Consider the following 18790-nt stretch of genomic DNA (forward strand, 5'->3'; position numbering starts at 1 on the left):
GGTGCGAGGCTTGGTACCGAGGTTGTGAATTTAGTATTTTGTGTATGAGGTTTGACGTGTACCCACCGAAATGCAAATCACGGGCTATCCAAGATGGCGCTAGCTGCCAAAACTGCTAGGTTAGCTCTAGGAAGAACCATTATTGATGCGCAATACCTGGCGGACAGTGTGCTTTTCATGAATAGTAAGTATGAGATAAATAGCTGTAAAATATCTCTTCATTTCAATTTGGAGTTAGTTTTGTACTAAGAAGTACTCTATAATTCAGTGCTATAGAGATTATGCAGGCTGTTGTAGAGGCACGTGCATGTAGCTAGGGCTGACTGGTTTGCCAGCTACCTTGTGTTTGCTTTCTTTAATTTTTTACAGGTGAAATTATAGCAATAAACAAACCATATGGACTGCCAGTACATTGTAAGTGGACATAACGCTTTCATAGTTCTTAACTTTAACTCCCAGAAGTGACTAGCATGTAACTTCTCCCTATAAAATCTATACATTATCCAGCAAACAGCTAATTAGAGTACTTCAAATTATCACGAAGAAGTTTTTGTCTTTATCTAACACCAAATTCTTGTAGCGTTTTTTACAAGGAAATGTGCAGCAGCTAGAGGAGAGAATAATCAGATCTTGAGAGTTTGGGCTAATGACTTAATTATGATGTATATCGCTTGTGTGTCAAAAAATCTTTGTGTAGAACGCATTGTTTTGATTTGCTGTTATTTTTCATGAGACTATATGCATTTATAGCAGCAGTTGACTTCGAATTTGAAGTGGCGAATCTCCTTTAACCCCCCACCCCCCTCCCCTCTTCTTCTTCCTCATGGTCATGGGAAAGGGTCACATAAAGGGAACTACTAATACTTCAAGCTTTTTTAGGTATTTCACTAGTTAAAAATCCTTTTTCTTTTTTTTTACTTTGTTGTTTTGAAGCTGGTCCTGGTGCTAAGATGTGTGTGATGAATATGCTTGATGAATTTACAGAAATAAAAAAGTTGAAGGAAAGACCAGAGCTTGCACATCGAATTGATAAGTGTGTAACTATATGCAGTTTGCTTACTTTGATGATATTGTATCTGTTTAGTTTTCCAAGGTTCAGGTAACTCTTATCAACCCTTTAACTCCCTCAAGTGATTAACATGTAACTTCTCCTTATAATACCCGCACATTATCTAGCTAACATGTCATGAGAATACTCAAACTTATCAGGTAGAAGTTGGTAGTCTTGATCTAACACAAAATTCTTGCAATTTGTTTACAAGGAAATATGTAATAGCCAGAGGGGAGAATTAAAAATCAGATCTTGGGAGTTAAAGGGTTAAGTAATAGCTGATAAAGTTTGTATATTACAATTGGAGAGAACCCTATATGGTGGCCAGTTTGAAATTTTAACTCAATTGATTAAACTAATTGATTTGGTTGAATGCTCTCTTGGCCAAATTATAATTGTTCCAATCCACAGTGGTCCCACTGAGGGCAACCAAAGACAAAAGATGCATCCATTCATGAGTTGTAAGGCTAACTCTGCCAATCCACAAATCCCGTTTCATTTCTTTGAAGAATTTAGTTATCCCTAACACAGTATTTCTTCTACCTGTAAAGAATAATTTAAATTTGAAACTAGAAATAAAAAGATTTTGACATAAAATCAAATAGCTCTTATGCCAGTCTCCATGAGCCATTTTCACCTTGAAGCCTTTCTTTCAAGCTGACAACTGATGAATTTTTATAAGAACATATTTCTAAAGCAATAAGATCAAAATGATATTCCCTTGAAAACAACATAAGGATAGGAAAGACTTAGGGAAAATGTAGCTTGAACAAGGTTTGAGGATGAAGTGTGAGCAATTTACATAATCATCAATCAGGGTTTGAGCCAGGCCGCGCCATTGCGCCAATCCCGCAATAAAATTTAAAATGTCCTGTCCAAAAATGATTCAGGGGTCAATTTGTCCCCTAAAAAAGCGAGCGATTTTTGCGACAAATTTTACTGAAGTATTTGTGCCCAAAAAAAAAATTGCAACAGTTGAAATTCAACATAAATTCGACTATAAACGGCACAATTTTTCAATAAACAATTTGGTTTTAGCCGCAGAATTAATACGCTAACAGCAATTTTTGTGAAAGATAAGAGAAGCAAGATTTAGATGTTTGTTTTGTCTCATTTTGACAACATCGGAAACTGACCAATCAGAAGCAGTCATTCACACGGCTTGTGTAAACATTGCAACACGATCTGACAGAAATCGGCTGAGTAAAGCGTTGTTTTTTAAACTACAAAATTGTGATTCTAAATAAAAGACTTTTAGACTTATCCTGACTCTTCTTCTCCCAAAACCACTTTAGTAGTGTTTCATCCAATTCTGGATACTTTGACAAAATGTTCAAAATTTCGGCTTTTTCCCCCGAAATTGTTGTGAGATAGGCTTCAGTGCCCAAAACAGGATTAAAAATGCATTGAGAAACAGACTAAAAGCCAACAGGTTAGATGTACTTATGACCATAGACATCGAGGGGCCACCTCCTGTGGACTTTGATTTTTCATTAGCCCTTGAAGAGTGGGCTATAAAGAACAGGAGAATTTTGAAATCGTCAAATACTGCTATTATACATGTACATGTAAGATGTTAATTAACTAAGAAGGATCTGCAATGAAATGTGGAAGCAAGAACAAATATGATATTGTTAAAATGATAATGGCACAACAGAGTTGTTGGTCTTGTTCTTTTACAAATAGTCACTTTCTTAATTATTTTAGTGGCCATGATCAGCTGCTGGTTGTAAGAGAATTATACAGTTAAGAGTTTACAGAGAAAGATAAAAAGAAGCATGCCACCTTACAATGTAACTTGCTGCTATTTCATTAAATGTTTAAAATTTTAGTTCAGTTTGAAATTTTCCCTATGCTTAAGTGACCCTCAGAAATGGAAAATGTCCCCCCAAAAATAAGCTGAAGGGACAAATTGACCCTAAATAGTCAAATCTTAGCTCAAACCCTGATCAATTCAAGTACACTGATAGGTACATATGATTACTTAATTACAGGGATTGCAGTGGAATTCTGTTACTTACCAGGTACTCATTGTTTGCTTATGTTTTTAGAGTGTCAATTTTATAAAAAAAAAAAGAGAGAGAGAAAAAAAATTAGCGCTTTTGAGATATGACATGCTTATACACAATCTTGGGATCTTAATCAGTTAAAAAAATATATATAAATTGCCCTTATTTTTAACATTTTGCTATACATAATTTTTGTTAGTTTTTTTTTCTTCTTCTGCACTGAATGATACTGAAAATCCCAATCAAGGGCAACACACTTGACATATTTATAGCAAATGATTTGTGTACTCTAGGTCAAGAACTGCAGCTACTAAAGTTGCAGAAATGTTCTCAGACAAAACCATTGGTAAACAATACTGGGCAGTGACTGTTGGAGTTCCGACATTTGAAGAAGGAGAAATTAACATTCCTATTGGGGAAGCTAAACTTGCTGGAGGATATCGAATTGCCACCAAACAAGACCTGATTGGAAAGTCTTCTGAAGTAAGGCAAAAATTAAAAGATAAATAAATAAATTAGTTGATCAAAGACAGATTATTTCTGTGCTTTGACTCGAAGAGCTTAAAAGAACTCAGCATGTCTTTTGCACTTTTTAAGGACAATCCTAGTAGCAGATGTTCATGGCTTAAGTCTAAGAACTTGTATCAGTGGGAGAAACCATATAACTCAAGAGAATAACCTTTTCAAAGTTATACCTTGTCTTAAGAGAAGTTCTTCAGAATTGAGAAGACTGAATACTGAAGAATACTGTTGGTAGTGGCAATGAAGTTCAGGGTTTCATTCTACAATTTTAGTATAAACTATTTATTTATGTATTTTTTTAATTTAGATATTAAGAGCTGCTGGCTTTAAACATGCAAAGACTAAATTCAAAATCTTGGATGCAAATCAGACTACATGTGCTCTTTTACAAGTGGAACCAATCACAGGATTAAAGCAGCAAATTAGAGTTCATACAGCAGAAGGACTGAAATGTCCAATATTGGGAGATCATAAGTTCTCTTCTGACATTCGACAACCACAGGTATACTAAGTTCAATTATGAGTGGGTAGGGGGAGGCAGATACTATTTTACTTAGAGAGGTTTGTGCCACAGCACTGAGGTATATATGAAGTTTGGATTTTGTGTGGTTAAAAGGCTATGCAGTTTCATTTGTTAGCATCTTAATGAAGTATCTGTCCAGACCAGAAACACTGAAAAGTTGCAGCAGCCCACCAACCTTTCTTGATCACCCCCCCTCCCTACGCTGTGGGAAACTGTGGTAGGGCATTATTACCAGTCAAGGGGAGTTACCATTCTTGTCATATTCAATACTACTGTAAAATGAATAGCTTATGGTATAAATTTGGAAAGATGGCATAATTATGTTTAGTAGCAAGGCAAACAGGTAGTCCCATTGTTTAACAATCATCATCCTTTTTTTCTCAAAGGTTTTACCTCTGCGTTTACTACAACTTCTTCAAATTCAAGGTGTAAAGAATAAGGAAAACCCCACAGCAAAAGGAAAAATTAGACAATGGCAAAGAGCACTGATTCCTCTTCACCTACATGCAAGACAATTAACTTTACCCAACTTTTACAAAGGAAGAAATATCATAATAAAAGCTCCTCTGCCTGACTATTTTGCAGAAACTCTACACAAATTGAAACTTCATCCAAAGAGAAAAAATATGGTGCAGGCTGAGGATATAACAGAGTATAACAGACTGAAGCAGCTTGGAAAGTCAACAAAAAAAATTGTTGGATTTTGAAGAAAACTGATAAGAGGAACCTAGGAAAGAATAAAGCCTCCTGCAGCAGTTTCAAGGAGATTCTGTTCCATCTTATCCATGATGCCTGCTTTTCCATGTGCAACATCCCCAAAACATTTGCAGAAAACTTTTCACCATCAAGGCATTTTTAAACCATTCCCAATTGAACTAAAATTAAAGGATTCCCTCTCCTTCACCCCTTGAGAAGGGAGTGGCCTTTTAAGATAAAGCAGGTTATTTAAATTGAAACTGAAATGTGGTTAATATATTAAGTCTCTTTGACTCATTTATAATTGTCCAAAAAATGAGATAAATTTCTCACGGTTTTTCACTTAAGTCAAACCTATGCCACATTGCTACAGACGTACACAATAAATGTTAATGCTATATTTATTTTCCATACGAAAAGTCTTATTAGTACCACCTTGAAAAGAGGTTCTATCAGAATATATGGCTGGATGACATGGCTGGAAGCTGGTATAAACTAATTGATATCAAAGTAAAATGGAAAACTGCTCCTAAGAAATTACAGTAGTAGAAAGGAATTACAGTTTGCTAATATATGTTAGCAAGAACTGCAGTGGGTTGACCGGCAGAGTGCCATTTCCAGCTCTGAGAATAACCAGAAGAAAAACTTAAAAGATCCATTGAAGTAATAATGCTCAGTAAACTAACATCAAGTACAAACTTGGATGTCTTGTTGTCTATTCCACATAATCAAAGTCTTCTGGAATTCCAAAGCTTTTGTCGATCATTTTCTTTTCCAGCCCAAACTTGCGTTCACACCAGGATTTGATTGTAAACACGTTGTCAGTCCAGCGATTGGCACCTTCCTTCGACATCAGTGTTTCCTTTTGTAAGTTTTCTAGCACTTCTGGGTCACATTCACGATATCTCTCAAGCTCTTGTTCCAGTTCTTTAGAAAGTTTTTCTTTTTGAGTCAGCTCTTCAAGAATCAAATTTCTTTCATCCTATTTTGCAAAAATGATCCATAAATAATTATCCTCACGAAAGGATGTTTTAAAATTTACTGAGTCTTCCAATTTTTTTAAATTCAATTAAATGAAATGAAATTTCACTAGGCCAAACATCTGAGATTGTTTTATTCAAGTGCATAACACAGTCAAATAGTAAACAATAACAGGATAACAAATGAAGTCATAAAAATGTAAGCTACAACCTATTGACCAATAGAAAAAAGATTTATAATTTGAGGTCTAATTAGATTGCTAAACAGAAGGTTGGTGATACTCACAGACTTTTCTCTGCCACTGCCTGCTTGCTTTAGTAGTTTTGTTGTAGAGGCAATTTTCTTTTCACACTCATTGACTTGCTCTGTAAGTTGTGTCAGTTTTTGTTGTCTCTGGGTTTAAAAAAAGGAGTGTAGTTTGGAACTAAACTGTGCAATGGGGGTGCGTGGATGTAAATCTTGGAGTAAGAGGGGGAAAGGGGAAAAACATCACAACAGGAGCTTGAATGTCGGCAAGCCTGTAACAAGAATAGAGTGGGAGGTATTTCCTAAAAAATTTTGTTAGTACCAGGGAGAAAAAAGGTAAGACACAAGAATTGATGATGATGATGATGATGATAATAGAGAGGAATGTACCCCTGTCTACCATAACCCTTCTGTTTATTTGGAACTATTTTAATCAGTCTCTTGGGGGCCTCTGATATTATACTCTTCACAATATTTCTGATGCCAAATCTATTGTCAACTTACTGTATGTATTGCTTTGCTTGGATAGGCCCAGAAATAAACAGAGGTACCAATTTTATCAGTATCCACTAGATTGTCATCCACCAAGCTTTGTACAACTTCCTTGACAGACATGGAAGCTTAACAACAACAACAAAAAGTTAACATCAAATCTACAGATGTCAAAGACAACAGAAGACATTTAGATGTACTGTATTTTGACTTACTAATGCCTTTCTCTTTTGGAGCGATTTTCTCCAACTCCTTGAGTAGAAAAAATTCCTTCTGTTGATGTGAAAAAAAAGGAAAGTCTCGGAAACTTGAAGTTTTAAATTTAATTTTGGAAACAAATTAGTTTGGTAGATATCAGGAGCCCATTTGTTGCCTAAAGAGTCTACAGCTGTAATCGATCAACCAGATTGAAATATTCTGTAACGAAGCCAGATAAACAAAAACGTAGCTGTTAATAGCTCTGAACTAATGCACTCTGCAGCTTACCCTTTCAAAGAGAAGCTCCAACATTCGTGTTCTCTTCTCTTCCAAACTCAACCCACGTTTTTTTGACTGAAAATAGTCGAAATTAACGAATACTACGATATGAAATAAAACACAAGGAATAGCGTAAGGTAAGTCAATTTCAAAATGAATCTCAAATTTACCATTTTCCCACGAAAAAATGTCTGACAAAACTCAGTAGCGATTTGTTGCTTTATTCAATATGGCGGGTAAATTTAATTTTGGCGCCAGTCTTCAGACCGGAAGTTTTTGTAGTCCCAATTTAATTTCCGGTAAAACTGCAAGTTCTCATGGGAAGCAGAGTGATAGGCAGAAGGGAGTTACTACATCACGGGCGACGAGCGGGGATAGAAAAAACGACCCAAATACGAGTGGTCAGCGGTGAAACAACTTTCATACTTCATATATAGACAGATCATTTGTAGTGTCAGGAAACAATTGTGCTGTAAAGCCGAAGTGTAAACAGTTTACTTCGCTAAATAAAATGTTAAGCAATTCAAAAGTGTTGATTGTACATATATCTTTTACTGCTTTAATAAACAATGAAGGCATCGGTGGCATCCGAAAGGTACCAAGAAGAATTAAATGTACGTTTTGTAGTTGCAGAAAACAATCATGTTGTAAAGCCGAAATGTTACCAAGTTACACTTCGCTACTTAAAAAGTTAAGCAATTTTCCTCAAGCTTTAACTGGAACAATACTTCTTATGCTCTATTGACCAACGGAGGCATCAGGAAAGGCATTGCTGACACCGGGAAAGGCATCAAGAAGAATGATATTCACGTTATGTAACTTGTTGTGTGACGAAAAAAACGTATCTTGACTTGTTCAAAGCATTAATCACAGTTGGCTTCCTTTTCACTTGAATTTTGTTTCCACAGCTTAAGATGAGAAATTTAAAATTTCTATCAGCTGACGTTCTTTTACTGCGTATTATATCTATTCAATCGCCCCCAATTTACGTGGAAAAAAGGCAAGTAGGAAAACACTGAGCTTCGAGAAACAGCCATGTTAAGGCTAATGTATTTACCATTCCTTAAATATTTACAATCAAGACCACTCGTTTAGGAGACCTTTTCTCAAAAGATCCACACGTGCAAATAATGCTGTTTTCCGTTCGAAATGTTTTTCTTCCTATTCAATTGAACAACTGACTTAGCTTTTAAGCCGAGAAAAAAAATCACAATTATTGAAAAGGTCATAGACAGGCCTACACAGACTCCCCTGTGTGGTTTTACGTTTGCGACGCAAAAGCCTTTAATTAAAGCTTCGCTCTGACGATGATGGGTAACCACGTGCTTCAAGTCGTGTTTTGAAGTTACACATGGCCTCCTGGAAATTTCTTTCCGAGGAGTTTGTTCTTAGAAGTCTGATAGCTTCTCCTTTAATAAAGCCTTTCTTAACACTTGGCGGGTGGCAAGATGAATAGTGTGTATATTGAAAGGTCTCGGTCAGTTTGTAGACTGATTTTTCAGAGATAACACTGTTGTACTTTTCAACATGTTTATTATCACTCTGAAAGCGTGTACATATAAGATCTTTCAGCTCTGAAAAAAAAAAGCCAAATTGAAAAAACGTTATCTGAGGTCTCGTTTGCCGCAAGGCAGTCGACACTTAAAAAACAAACCAAAAAAACTAAAGGCAAAATATTGCCTTTTGTGACAGCATACCACCCAGGGGTTAAAAAATTTAAAACAAATACTGATGTAAGAATGGAACCTCATCCAAAATCAGCCACTGCTGAAAACAATTTACAAAACGCCTCCGATTATATCATACAAAAGAGGTAAATCCTCAAAGACATACTCGTCAGAGCGAAGCTTTAATTAAAGGCTTTTGCGTTGCAAACGTAAAACCACACAGGGGAGTCTGTGTAGGCCTGTCTATGACCTTTTCAATAAACATTTCGGCTTTACAACATGATTGTCTCTGGAACAACAAATTATATGTCTCTATATGAAGTATAAAAGCTATTTCACCGCTGACCGCTCATATTTGGGTCGTTTTTTCTATCCCCGCTCGTCGCCCGTGATGTAGTAACTCCCTAGGCAGAAAGGATGTAAACATGGCGGCAGGCAGAATAGTTCATAGTTTGTATGATTTAGCAACTTTTACAACAGTTAGGAATTGTGATTTATTCAAGTTAGAGTATCGCTCACTGCCGAATGCCGTTCAGTGTGACATATATCGAACGGTATGTATTTTAATCCTTTCGTCTTACTTTTTTTTCGCTTTGTTACCCCGACAGTTAATGTTTACAAAATTTGTTTAGCTTGTAACTCCATGCGGTTTTGTTGTTATTCAGCTCTTCGACTCAGGGAAGAATGAGGTATTGGTATCCGAACTAAGTGAGTTAGATGTCGTTTCAAAGGCTTTAAAAGCTGGAGACACAAGGTAAATATAAAGGTATCTTTTTGTGTTTACAATTAAGACACTGTTGAGAGCATCGTTTGAAATTTAATTTCATGCCAATTGTGTCACGTCAGATACTTGAACGGTTTGCTACCTGAAGTCCTTCGCGAAAATAGAACTGATGAATGATTTACATAGGCAGTAACTTTTTAGAAGAAGCTAATATTGAAACTGTTAAATTTTACTAAATCTTTTACAAGGTAAAGCGACCCATTTTCAGTCAGGCGGAATCGCTATAAAGAAAAGATAAAAAGAGAAACGATTTGTTAGTATATTTCGATTCCACTCCACGAAATTTGATCTACAAATATACAATCCTATTTGAAATCTTAAGGTGAATTTAACTTTCGCTGATGTAAAGGGAGATATTTTCCAAACTTTTGAGTTATTTCCTCGGTACAGGAAATGCTTAACTAAACTGATTAAAGCTTGCATTTAACACGATAAAACACGAAAAGCTTCAAAAATTATTTCTCTTTGATGAAGAAAATCTACACCTATAAGACAGATGCATCCTGGCTCAATCAAAAAATTCAAAACAAAATAGCATCAAACTAAGACTACTTGGTATGAACAGGTAACAGGACAAGATGGCAAATACCTTGAATGCCACTTTAGGCTGAGGAAGTTGTCACAATAAATGTATTAAATGAAAAAGATATTCTTAACAAATAGCACCTATAACTTGTTTACTTGTAATAGCTAAGGCAGTATTCAGGTTCTTTTTTTAACTCCTAACTTCTTATCCATTTCACTGTTTACAATTTAGCAATAGTTGTTTACTGATAGATTAACAAATAACTTGTGGGCAATTTGCTGGGAATTTTGGTATAAATTTACATACACAATGTAATTAACAGATTACCTGTAGCAATTTACTGGGAATTTTGGTATAAATTTACTTACACAATGTAATTAATTAATACATAATGGTAATAGGACTGAGGGGAGTCCACTTTGGTCTCTCATCATATGAGTATTAACAAAATCTGATGACTGTAAAGCAGGAATATGATTTGTTTATCAAGAGTATGATTATAGACAGAATTGGGCGACACAAAGACCTGTTACCAATTAATCAAAACTATGAAAATTTAAGAAAGAAATAAGCATTTGTTATAAGTTTTTTTTTTTTTTTATGAAAAAACAACAATTTGAAAATTTGAGAAAGAAATAAGCATTTGTTATAAGTTTTTAAAAAACAACAACAACAACAATTAACCATGTGAAATGCACAACAACAGCGCATGCTTATGACAATTACTTTCCACTTTTGCAAGCATGAAGTGGCAACTATCCTATTACACTGTCCAATTACAAGCATGATGGGCACTGTCATATTAGTACTCAAATCAGGCTGGTTTATTAATGTTGAAATAGGTATTGACTAGGCAGCTGTCCAATGTAAATATTAGTGACATGTCTGGGTTCGAGCAGTTTTCAGCTAAGTATTGAAAGTGATCCTGGATTGCTTTGAGAAGACTCACCCCACCATTTCAACCAATCAAATACTAAACTGAAAGCAATCTCAATTTGGTCAATTATGTTTTCCTGGGCTTCAAGTTGGTTGCCTGTTTTTACTTGAATTCTCATTGGTCAATAATGATGTTAACCTTTGCTCTGATTGGCAGTTATGATTACCTTGGTTTTGGTTTTTTGATCCTCAGTTGTGAACTGCTCTGATGGTTTTTAAAATTCATCAATTGATGTGTGATCAAACTTGGTTTGTTATTTTTCTCCAGGGTCAAGCTTTATGCAGTGTTCCAAGGTTTGAGAGAAGAAGGATTTGACTTATCAAAAGTCCTTTCAGCAGAGTTTGTCAAGAGGTGTCACAAGGCATTCAATGAAGGAGAAACATCAGATCGACATCTCATTCAGAAACTGTTAAAAGCAGGGATGTCACTTGGTATGAGTAGCTTCTAAAGTGTACTCCATCCTTTAAACCATTGCATCAGGTTTTTCTAAGTGTATGGTATACCTGTAAGGTTCTTTGGATTAATTTCAGGAGCAGTTATACTTGCTTTTTTTATTTCTTCTGTTGACCCTTTAACTCCCATGAGTGACCAAAAGAGAATTAATATCAAGCAGACCAGTGATAAGAAAAAAGAAAATGTCAATTATTAGTTGATCCAATACCAAACTCTCCAAACCAACATCATGAGAATTGTGCAGCAGACAGTCAGGAGAATTACTGATAGGATAGTGAGAGAAAAATGGTTAACCAGTTTCATTGACGTTTTAGGTGGTTTCCTATCAGAGGCTGGATGGTATGATGATGCAGAGAAGATATTAACTGTTAGTCACAAGCTGTGTAACATTAGAGAACCAGATGAATGTAGAATAGCTTGTAAATTTCTGACAAGGTACATGTGGTACTGAATATGTAGGTATATAAATCCTACCTGTTAGAATGTTAGGTGCAGGTATAGTTCAAATGAAAACATGCATGGTAAACTTCTACAAACTGCATTTAGTTTAAGAAGCCCTCAGCTACAACAACAACTGCCTTGAGGGTCAATCCTCCAGAACATGTGGGCCATGGTTACAGTAGACATTCTAGATAAATAAGTATGTTTATAATTTGGTTCTTATAGTGCTTTACCATTCTGTAAAAGTTGTTACCACATAATATTATTATTTATTACTGATAATGTAATGTAAACACCTTTCATAGACTGCTCCATCTTAGAACTGCAAATTGTAAATTTGACTCAGCAAAAGATACCTTTAGAGAAGCCACAGAAATGACAAGTAAGATAGCCAGCAAAAATGAGCTAGACATCAACTTGGCGGTTCTTTATGGAGAAAAATGTGGCCTGCTCTTTGCACTTAGTGATTATGAGGAGGTGAGATAAATTTGCCTGTCTTAAATTCAATTTAGTCAGAGTTGTCAGTAAGAATTGAGTTACTAGAATGTGATACAAACCAGGCGACTCTAGGGGTCATTGTTGTCATGCTTCCATGCTGAAAATTTAGCCATAAACATTTGGAATAGCAGATGTGATTTTCAGAGCGGAAACTGAAATGCAACACTTGCTAGCATACTTTGACAACCCTGTTTACTGTAGAGACGAGGTTTGAATTATATCAAAGAAAATGACTGTGAGGGCAAAAAGATAGAGGTGATAAGTTTTTAGGGGTTTTATTTCACCTAGGACCAAAGTCTACATTATTAAATAGATTTGTCCTCTGAATAGAGGTCCTAAAGAAAAGGTTTCACTGCCAAATAAATACTAGCAGATATAAGCTAAACACCTCTGAGATATGGAATTGAAAAGTCAAATCATTCTGGCCACAGCGTAAAGAGAATTTGTGTACAGAGATTTTGTCCTTGTGGTTACTTTATTCATTAGACTCTTTTGTCTTTAATTTTCATTATTCACAGGCATACAAATACAGCATGAAGGCCTTACAGAAAATTTGTCCTGGATTGCCCATGAAGGTAAATAGTTATGCTAAACCTATTAATGAATTAATTCATACTTTCGTGGAGTATTAATGCAAGATTCTGTTTTTATAATACATCTCTAAGTGCTATATGTGCACAATATAGAAAAATAGAATAATCTTCCTGATGTTAGTGTATGGGAAATCTACAAAGATATGAGATAAGTTTTGATTCCCCAGTATCCAAAATCAGTTTCTTTTATAAAAGTCTAATTTCAGGCTTCTTTTTGTAGGCTGTAGTTGATATTCTAAGAAACGCATCCAAGGTATAGTGAGAGTTATTTTATGCTGATATTTCTTTTTGTCTTGTCTTTTTTCAATTTTGTGAGCATGTTTAATCAAATGATTCTGACAAGACAGAGGCACCATCTGCTTGATGGCAGTTGATTGAGGATGTTTGAAATGAAAGCTACATCAATTAATAATACAGTCTTTTGGGACTATTATTACCCAGAAAATCACACCATGCAAAATCAAAATTGGTAACAGAAACCCTTCAGAAAATAGGCCAAAAAAAGCACCAAATGGAAATGTGGTAAACTGTTAAATCCAAAATGAATAAACCTCTAAAGAGTGACTCTGCCAAAAAAGTGACAAATTGAAAAACTCGCACATGTGAAAATTGTATGCATAATAAATTCTCACCATGTGTTTTCAAATTTTAAGTCTCAAAGCATGTGTGCTAGTAGCACGTCATACCAGTTTGGTTTTGTCTTGTTAACAATACAATCAATTTTTGTTTTTAGTCTGTGATTAAGTGTAGTCAGTTCATTATTACCAACACTGTAAGTTCATTGTGTTTGCTCTATATTTATCGTTAATAGTGAATTCAAATCTTGTTTTCCATTCTTTTTCAGGCTTGTGTAGTGAAGCGCAAATTCAAGAAAGCAGAACTTTTGATAAAGCAGGCCATGTTTTTAGCCAAGTATGTCCATTTTAAACTTAAATGACATTGTTGACATTTCAATATATCAAATTTCAAAGATGTTTCAAATGTCTTCAATCTGTGGTCTGATTTGGTTGAGTAGCTCTTATATTGTAAGTATTAATCACACATATATACTCATGATTTTACATGTGTTTTTTTTTTGTTTTGTTTCAGGCAGCATTTTGGATGTGATCACCCAAAGTATGCAGATACACTAATTGACTATGGTTATTATCTCCTCAATGTAGATGCTATAAATCTCTCTGTCAAAGTATACAAGGTAAGGACACTACCTATCAATTTATGACAGTCATTGTTAGTAATAAATCAGCTTTGACTGAAAATTTTTGTATCCTAACTTTTTTGGCTTAATTTTTGATTAATGAAAGGTTTTGAAAGTCAGGCTTTTCAAAAAACTTATCATTTATTTAATAAATATCTCATTGTGTCAGCCTATATACCTGTGCCATAACTCTGTCTCAGTATGATTGGCAGGAAACTCATCAGATACCTTTCAAAATTTTCAAGCGCACTAATCAAGCATCAGGTTAAAAGTCCTGTTTGCAAATTCAAGATATAAGCAGTGTGGCATTCTATTGCAGAAGGATTCCCCACCTTCATTGGTCACAACTTTTGATATAATTGTCACAATCACTCTGCTTCTTTGTAAATAGTAACTGTTACATTTTTAACAGATTTGTTGTTTGTGGTTTTTAGGAAGCTTTTCATACTAGGTTTTATGTCTTTGGATACAACAACTTACATGTAGCAACAGCTCATGAAGATCTTAGTTATGCTTTGTATGTCCATGAATACAGTACAGGGAACTTTGAAGAAGCCAGGTAATATTTTTATTTTCTTTAAAAAGAACAACAACAACCACCAAACAAACAATTGAGCAAAACAGAACAAAGAAAACTTAGATCAATGTCAATAAATAAGCAACTACACACCTACCCCTCCCCTTACCCAACATTAGCCTTAACTTATCATCAATTGACTGTTGTTGGTCTATGGGAGGGGTAGGTGCACAATTGCTCAGATACTAACATTGTTCTGAAAATTTTTGTGCATATTAATTTACTCATACCAGAGTTTTATAATAATGTTAGTATTGATTTCATAGAGATGAGGGTGGATTGTCAAAGAGAGGCCCAATTACTCTCTCAAAGTCATTCACAATTGAACAGGCATGACAGTCTGCACTCCCCTGTTTTTTTCCAAGCTGTCTTGCTACAGTTAACAAGTTATGATTTGTTTTTGAGTTTTGGAGAAGTTTGGATTGAGTTGTTCATTTTATTAGTTATATTAGTGGAATGGCTTTCATAAAGTTGATTATTTAGGTAGTAAATTCAGGAATACATACAATGAGGGCATGCTAGTCCAGATTACACAGTCACAGTAAATATGGAAATTTTGTTCTTCTACATATTGTCAAACAGATACCATGCAGAAAGAGCCATCAGTATTATCACAAAACTTTTCCCTGAAGATCATTTACTTCTTGCTTCATCAAAAAGAGTGAAAGGTAAATTTGAAATACTGTGTTTTGAGAAACATCCTAGTGTTGAATATAATTCATCATTACTTGTAGTAAATTATGTGAGGAAGCACAAACTACACAAACAGTGGTCTGTCCCTGATAATAAGACACATAAGAAATGATATCATAAGAAATGCTAACAGTAAGAGTTTATTATTTTTCATTATTATTCAGCTTTAAAGCAGTTTACTTTTCTTTTCTCCAGCCCTTATTCTAGAAGAAATAGCAATTGACACTCCAATTAGACAGAAAGAAGAAGAAATTTTAAAAGAAGCTCAGGAGCTTCATTTAGCTTCACTTGATCTGGCTAGGTAGGTGTCTTCTCTGCCCATAATGGAGTGTCTTGAAGCCTGTTCAAAAAAGAAATTAAATGATCAACACCTGGCATTTCTCAGTAGTCATTTTAGTGGAAAAGTTAGATTATACACTACATATTACAAATGGCAGATATTTTATTAGCTGTGAAGTATTCAAGCTAAAAGAAGTTGAGCAGAAGTGTTTATTAGTAAGACTTCAATTTAGTATTCAGTTGCAAATAAAGTATTCAATCAGAACCTACAGCCTCTAATTTGGCATTGAGTAGCCAAAAATAGGAGAATATTCAAATTTTTTCCTGTTTAGCTTCATTCCTTTTGTCTTCTTCCTCTTCTTAACCCTTTCACTCCTGAGATCTCATTAGTAATTCTCCTTACTGTTTTCTTTACAATTCTTATCAGGTTAGTGTGGAGAATTTGGTATTGGATCAATTGATAATCCTTTAATTAAATTTTTTTTTGTTCTCATCACTCAACTTCTTGATATTTCATTGATATTGTAAGGAGAAATTCTGTTTTGTTCACTCTTATTGGAGCTGAAGGGTTACTGTGTGTCTGGTATCTTAATGTGCATTTAAAGTCCTGTGTTGAATATTCCACCATATGGCAATGCTTTGAAATTAAGAAATGTTGCCTCCAGGAAATCATTTGGAGAAAACAATGTTCAAACAGCAAAACATTATGGAAACTTAGGACGTCTTTATCAGTCAATGAGAAGATATGAAGTAAGTAATTTAAAAAAAAAAAACTTTCTTTGTATTTAGCTTAGGTTTTGCTTTGGGCTCAGTAACTCATTTCCATGAAAAAAGGAAAGAGGCAAATATTCTTCCTCCCCTTTGCCCATTATTTTCATTATTACTATTTCATTGATCTTTTTTTTTTTGTCAAGTTGCCAGGGCAAAGAATATATATATAAAACAGTTAAGTTTTGGTCAGTTGTGAGGAACATCTTCTAGCTGTCACTGATAGTTTGTGAGATGTATGCCAGCAGATTGCTACATCTTCCAGCTGTCACTGACAGTTGGTGAGCTGTCTGCCTGCAGACTCCAGAATTTAAGTCTGATCTTGAAAGATGACATTGCATCTTTTATTTTCATCAAAATTATCAGCATGGGCAAGTTAATAACCTGTAGGTATTAAAGATGATTGTTTTTTCCTTTCTTCAGGAAGCAGAGGTAATGCACAAGAAAGCAATTGAAATTAAAGAAAGAATACTTGGAAGTGAAGTAAGAACAATATTAGCTAAGAGTAGAAGATCCTAGTCCAGCAATGGTTCTAACTGAATTTCTTATGGGTTTTGTGGTGTTTTAGGACTATGAAGTGGCACTGTCATTGGGTCACTTGGCATCATTATACAATTATGACATGGAGCAATATGAAAGGGCTGAGCAGTTGTACTTGAGATCAATTGCAATAGGTTAGTTCATGACAGAGAATCATCTGTGTATAATTTTAATTTAAACTTTTCTATAGTCAATAAAAAATTAATTTTATATTGGTCTGTATTATATTTCTTCTACTTTGTAATTTATTATTAAGAGAAAGACAGGAATTGTGTGTTCTTTTGCAACAGGTAGAAAACTGTTTGGAGATGGGTACAGTGGTCTTGAGTATGATTACAGAGGACTTATTAATCTCTATGATTCTCAAGGTATGATCCAATTCATAATCCTTTTTACACAAAGGAAAGGCATTGTCATAGTCTTTTGAAGAGAAATTTCACGGCTCAAACTGAATAAAGAGTTGAAACCTTGTTGCGCTTTTGATAGGTAATTTTGACTTTATGGAGAGATATCATCAAACGCTGATGGACTGGAAAGATCTGCGGGAAAACGCATCCAAAGCAGAGTCTGCTCATGACAAGACACCTGACCCATGGCCTACAGGGAAGTTTATACAATATTTTCTGAATCAGCCTGACTGATAATAATGTGACTTTTAGGAAATATCATTGATGTTTAGGCATTAATATTTAAGAAATAGTATCTCCTTGGAAAGCCCAAGAAATTGTGTAAAGATGACATTTGGGATTTCATTCAAAATTATCCTTACGGAATTTTATTATGGATATGCTAGCAAATGTGTAATATAAAGTCAAGATGACGTAAAACTACAAGAGTCATTTCTGCCTTTGTGAGTAATGCACCTGGTGTTAAACTATTATTTGGTGCATTTGCATTAACTAATTTTTGTATGTAAAACAAATTTCAATTTATGGGCCTTGTATATTTTTTTTGGTCGGTTGTAATTGTTGAAAAGAAAATTACGTAGTATATTACGCTCATTTAGGTAATTCTCGTAAATTTAGTCATGTGTAAACCAATGTAAGTATGAAACACGAAATAGAATAGTTATTTTAAAATTAACCTCTTAAACTTTCAAAAATAATTTAACAAAGCGTAATATATGCTTCTTTACAATGATATTGATATTTTAATACTACTGTTAGCAGAAAGAATTAAGTAAAGAGAAGCAGAAAGATTCATGCTAACACTACCAAGCAAAAGATATAGAAAGGTTTAAGGCAAAGAGAGTAGAAAAGATGATGGAAGATAAAGTCAAGAACAGTTAATTTGAACATGTTACTTACTTAACAACCAGTCAGGGATCAGAATCAGTGTTTCTCTGAAACATGGAAAGGGCGTTATAACACAATTTACCTTGAGTGTACGAATAAACGTAAAGGTTTGACAAATATGTTATTTACTACTAAAAAATTAAGGGCATAGTACCTATAAATCTGAACCACCTTTGAGATCATGAAGAAAGAAAGCAATCACGCATCCTTTCTATACAACAGAATAATCTCTCTTAATTCTGCGTTCCTATTAATTTTGTAAGGAAAGTGTTTCCATCTTAATAGGAATGGCATCGTTATCAATCAAATTTTTAATTTTCGTGAACGAATTGCTTTTCTCCACAAACTTTGCATTTAAATATTTTATTGTGAGCATATAAAACTTTCACAAACAAAATCAAATTGATGGGATCGAAATTAAATTGGTATATGTGTTAATAGTTGTAAAGTAAGACTTGTTTTATAAACGTTAACCTGTGTAGTGTATCAATAAATTAAATACAGTACAAACCAAAAAAGACAAATAAACATGATCATTATTCAC

At 34.5% G+C, this 18790-nt stretch overlaps 3 protein-coding genes across 3 annotated transcripts; 2 read left to right on the forward strand and 1 right to left on the reverse strand.

Annotated features, from left to right (window-relative positions):
- The first annotated feature begins 61 nt into the window (after positions 1-61).
- Positions 62-5499, forward strand: LOC113665199 (pseudouridylate synthase RPUSD4, mitochondrial). Its single transcript, XM_027180866.2, has 7 exons — positions 62-184; positions 370-414; positions 934-1033; positions 3046-3075; positions 3354-3543; positions 3890-4084; positions 4492-5499. The coding sequence occupies exons 1-7, from the start codon at positions 94-96 to the stop codon at positions 4810-4812; spliced, it is 972 nt and encodes a 323-aa protein (XP_027036667.2). The 5' UTR covers positions 62-93; the 3' UTR covers positions 4813-5499.
- On the reverse strand, positions 3849-7251 carry LOC113665200 (meiotic nuclear division protein 1 homolog). Its single transcript, XM_027180868.2, has 6 exons — positions 7168-7251; positions 7007-7072; positions 6736-6793; positions 6533-6648; positions 6068-6175; positions 3849-5783 (listed from the first exon to the last, which is right to left on the reverse strand). Exons 1-6 carry the CDS (start codon positions 7168-7170, stop codon positions 5517-5519), a joined length of 618 nt encoding a protein of 205 aa, XP_027036669.2. The 5' UTR covers positions 7171-7251; the 3' UTR covers positions 3849-5516.
- Positions 7252-9073: 1822 nt separating this feature from the next.
- On the forward strand, positions 9074-18790 carry LOC113665193 (amyloid protein-binding protein 2). Its single transcript, XM_027180860.2, has 17 exons — positions 9074-9218; positions 9330-9418; positions 11179-11342; positions 11679-11799; positions 12111-12282; positions 12822-12878; positions 13117-13149; positions 13741-13808; positions 13986-14091; positions 14529-14653; positions 15254-15339; positions 15560-15665; positions 16309-16393; positions 16835-16894; positions 16980-17085; positions 17242-17319; positions 17438-18790. The coding sequence occupies exons 1-17, from the start codon at positions 9090-9092 to the stop codon at positions 17590-17592; spliced, it is 1740 nt and encodes a 579-aa protein (XP_027036661.2). The 5' UTR covers positions 9074-9089; the 3' UTR covers positions 17593-18790.

Source organism: Pocillopora damicornis, chromosome 12, assembly GCF_964200805.1.
Source record: "Pocillopora damicornis chromosome 12, jaPocDami1.2, whole genome shotgun sequence".
NCBI classification, from domain to species: Eukaryota; Metazoa; Cnidaria; class Anthozoa; order Scleractinia; family Pocilloporidae; genus Pocillopora; species Pocillopora damicornis.

Bases quoted from the DNA above. Each gene is read 5' to 3' on its own strand.
- LOC113665199 (XM_027180866.2), top strand. From the start codon at position 94: ATGGCGCTAGCTGCCAAAACTGCTAGGTTAGCTCTAGGAAGAACCATT. The intron at 1,034-3,045 runs GTGTGTAACTAT...ACTTAATTACAG, and splicing joins CTTGCACATCGAATTGATAA to GGATTGCAGTGGAATTCTGT. The intron at 3,076-3,353 runs GTACTCATTGTT...TGTGTACTCTAG, and splicing joins GGAATTCTGTTACTTACCAG to GTCAAGAACTGCAGCTACTA.
- LOC113665200 (XM_027180868.2), bottom strand. The intron at 6,794-7,006 runs GTAAGCTGCAGA...TCACATCAACAG, and splicing joins TGGAGCTTCTCTTTGAAAGG to AAGGAATTTTTTCTACTCAA. The intron at 6,176-6,532 runs GTAAGTTGACAA...TTTTAAACCCAG, and splicing joins CAAGCAAAGCAATACATACA to AGACAACAAAAACTGACACA.
- LOC113665193 (XM_027180860.2), top strand. From the start codon at position 9,090: ATGGCGGCAGGCAGAATAGTTCATAGTTTGTATGATTTAGCAACTTTT. The intron at 11,800-12,110 runs GTACATGTGGTA...CACCTTTCATAG, and splicing joins GCTTGTAAATTTCTGACAAG to ACTGCTCCATCTTAGAACTG. The intron at 17,086-17,241 runs GTTAGTTCATGA...CTTTTGCAACAG, and splicing joins CTTGAGATCAATTGCAATAG to GTAGAAAACTGTTTGGAGAT.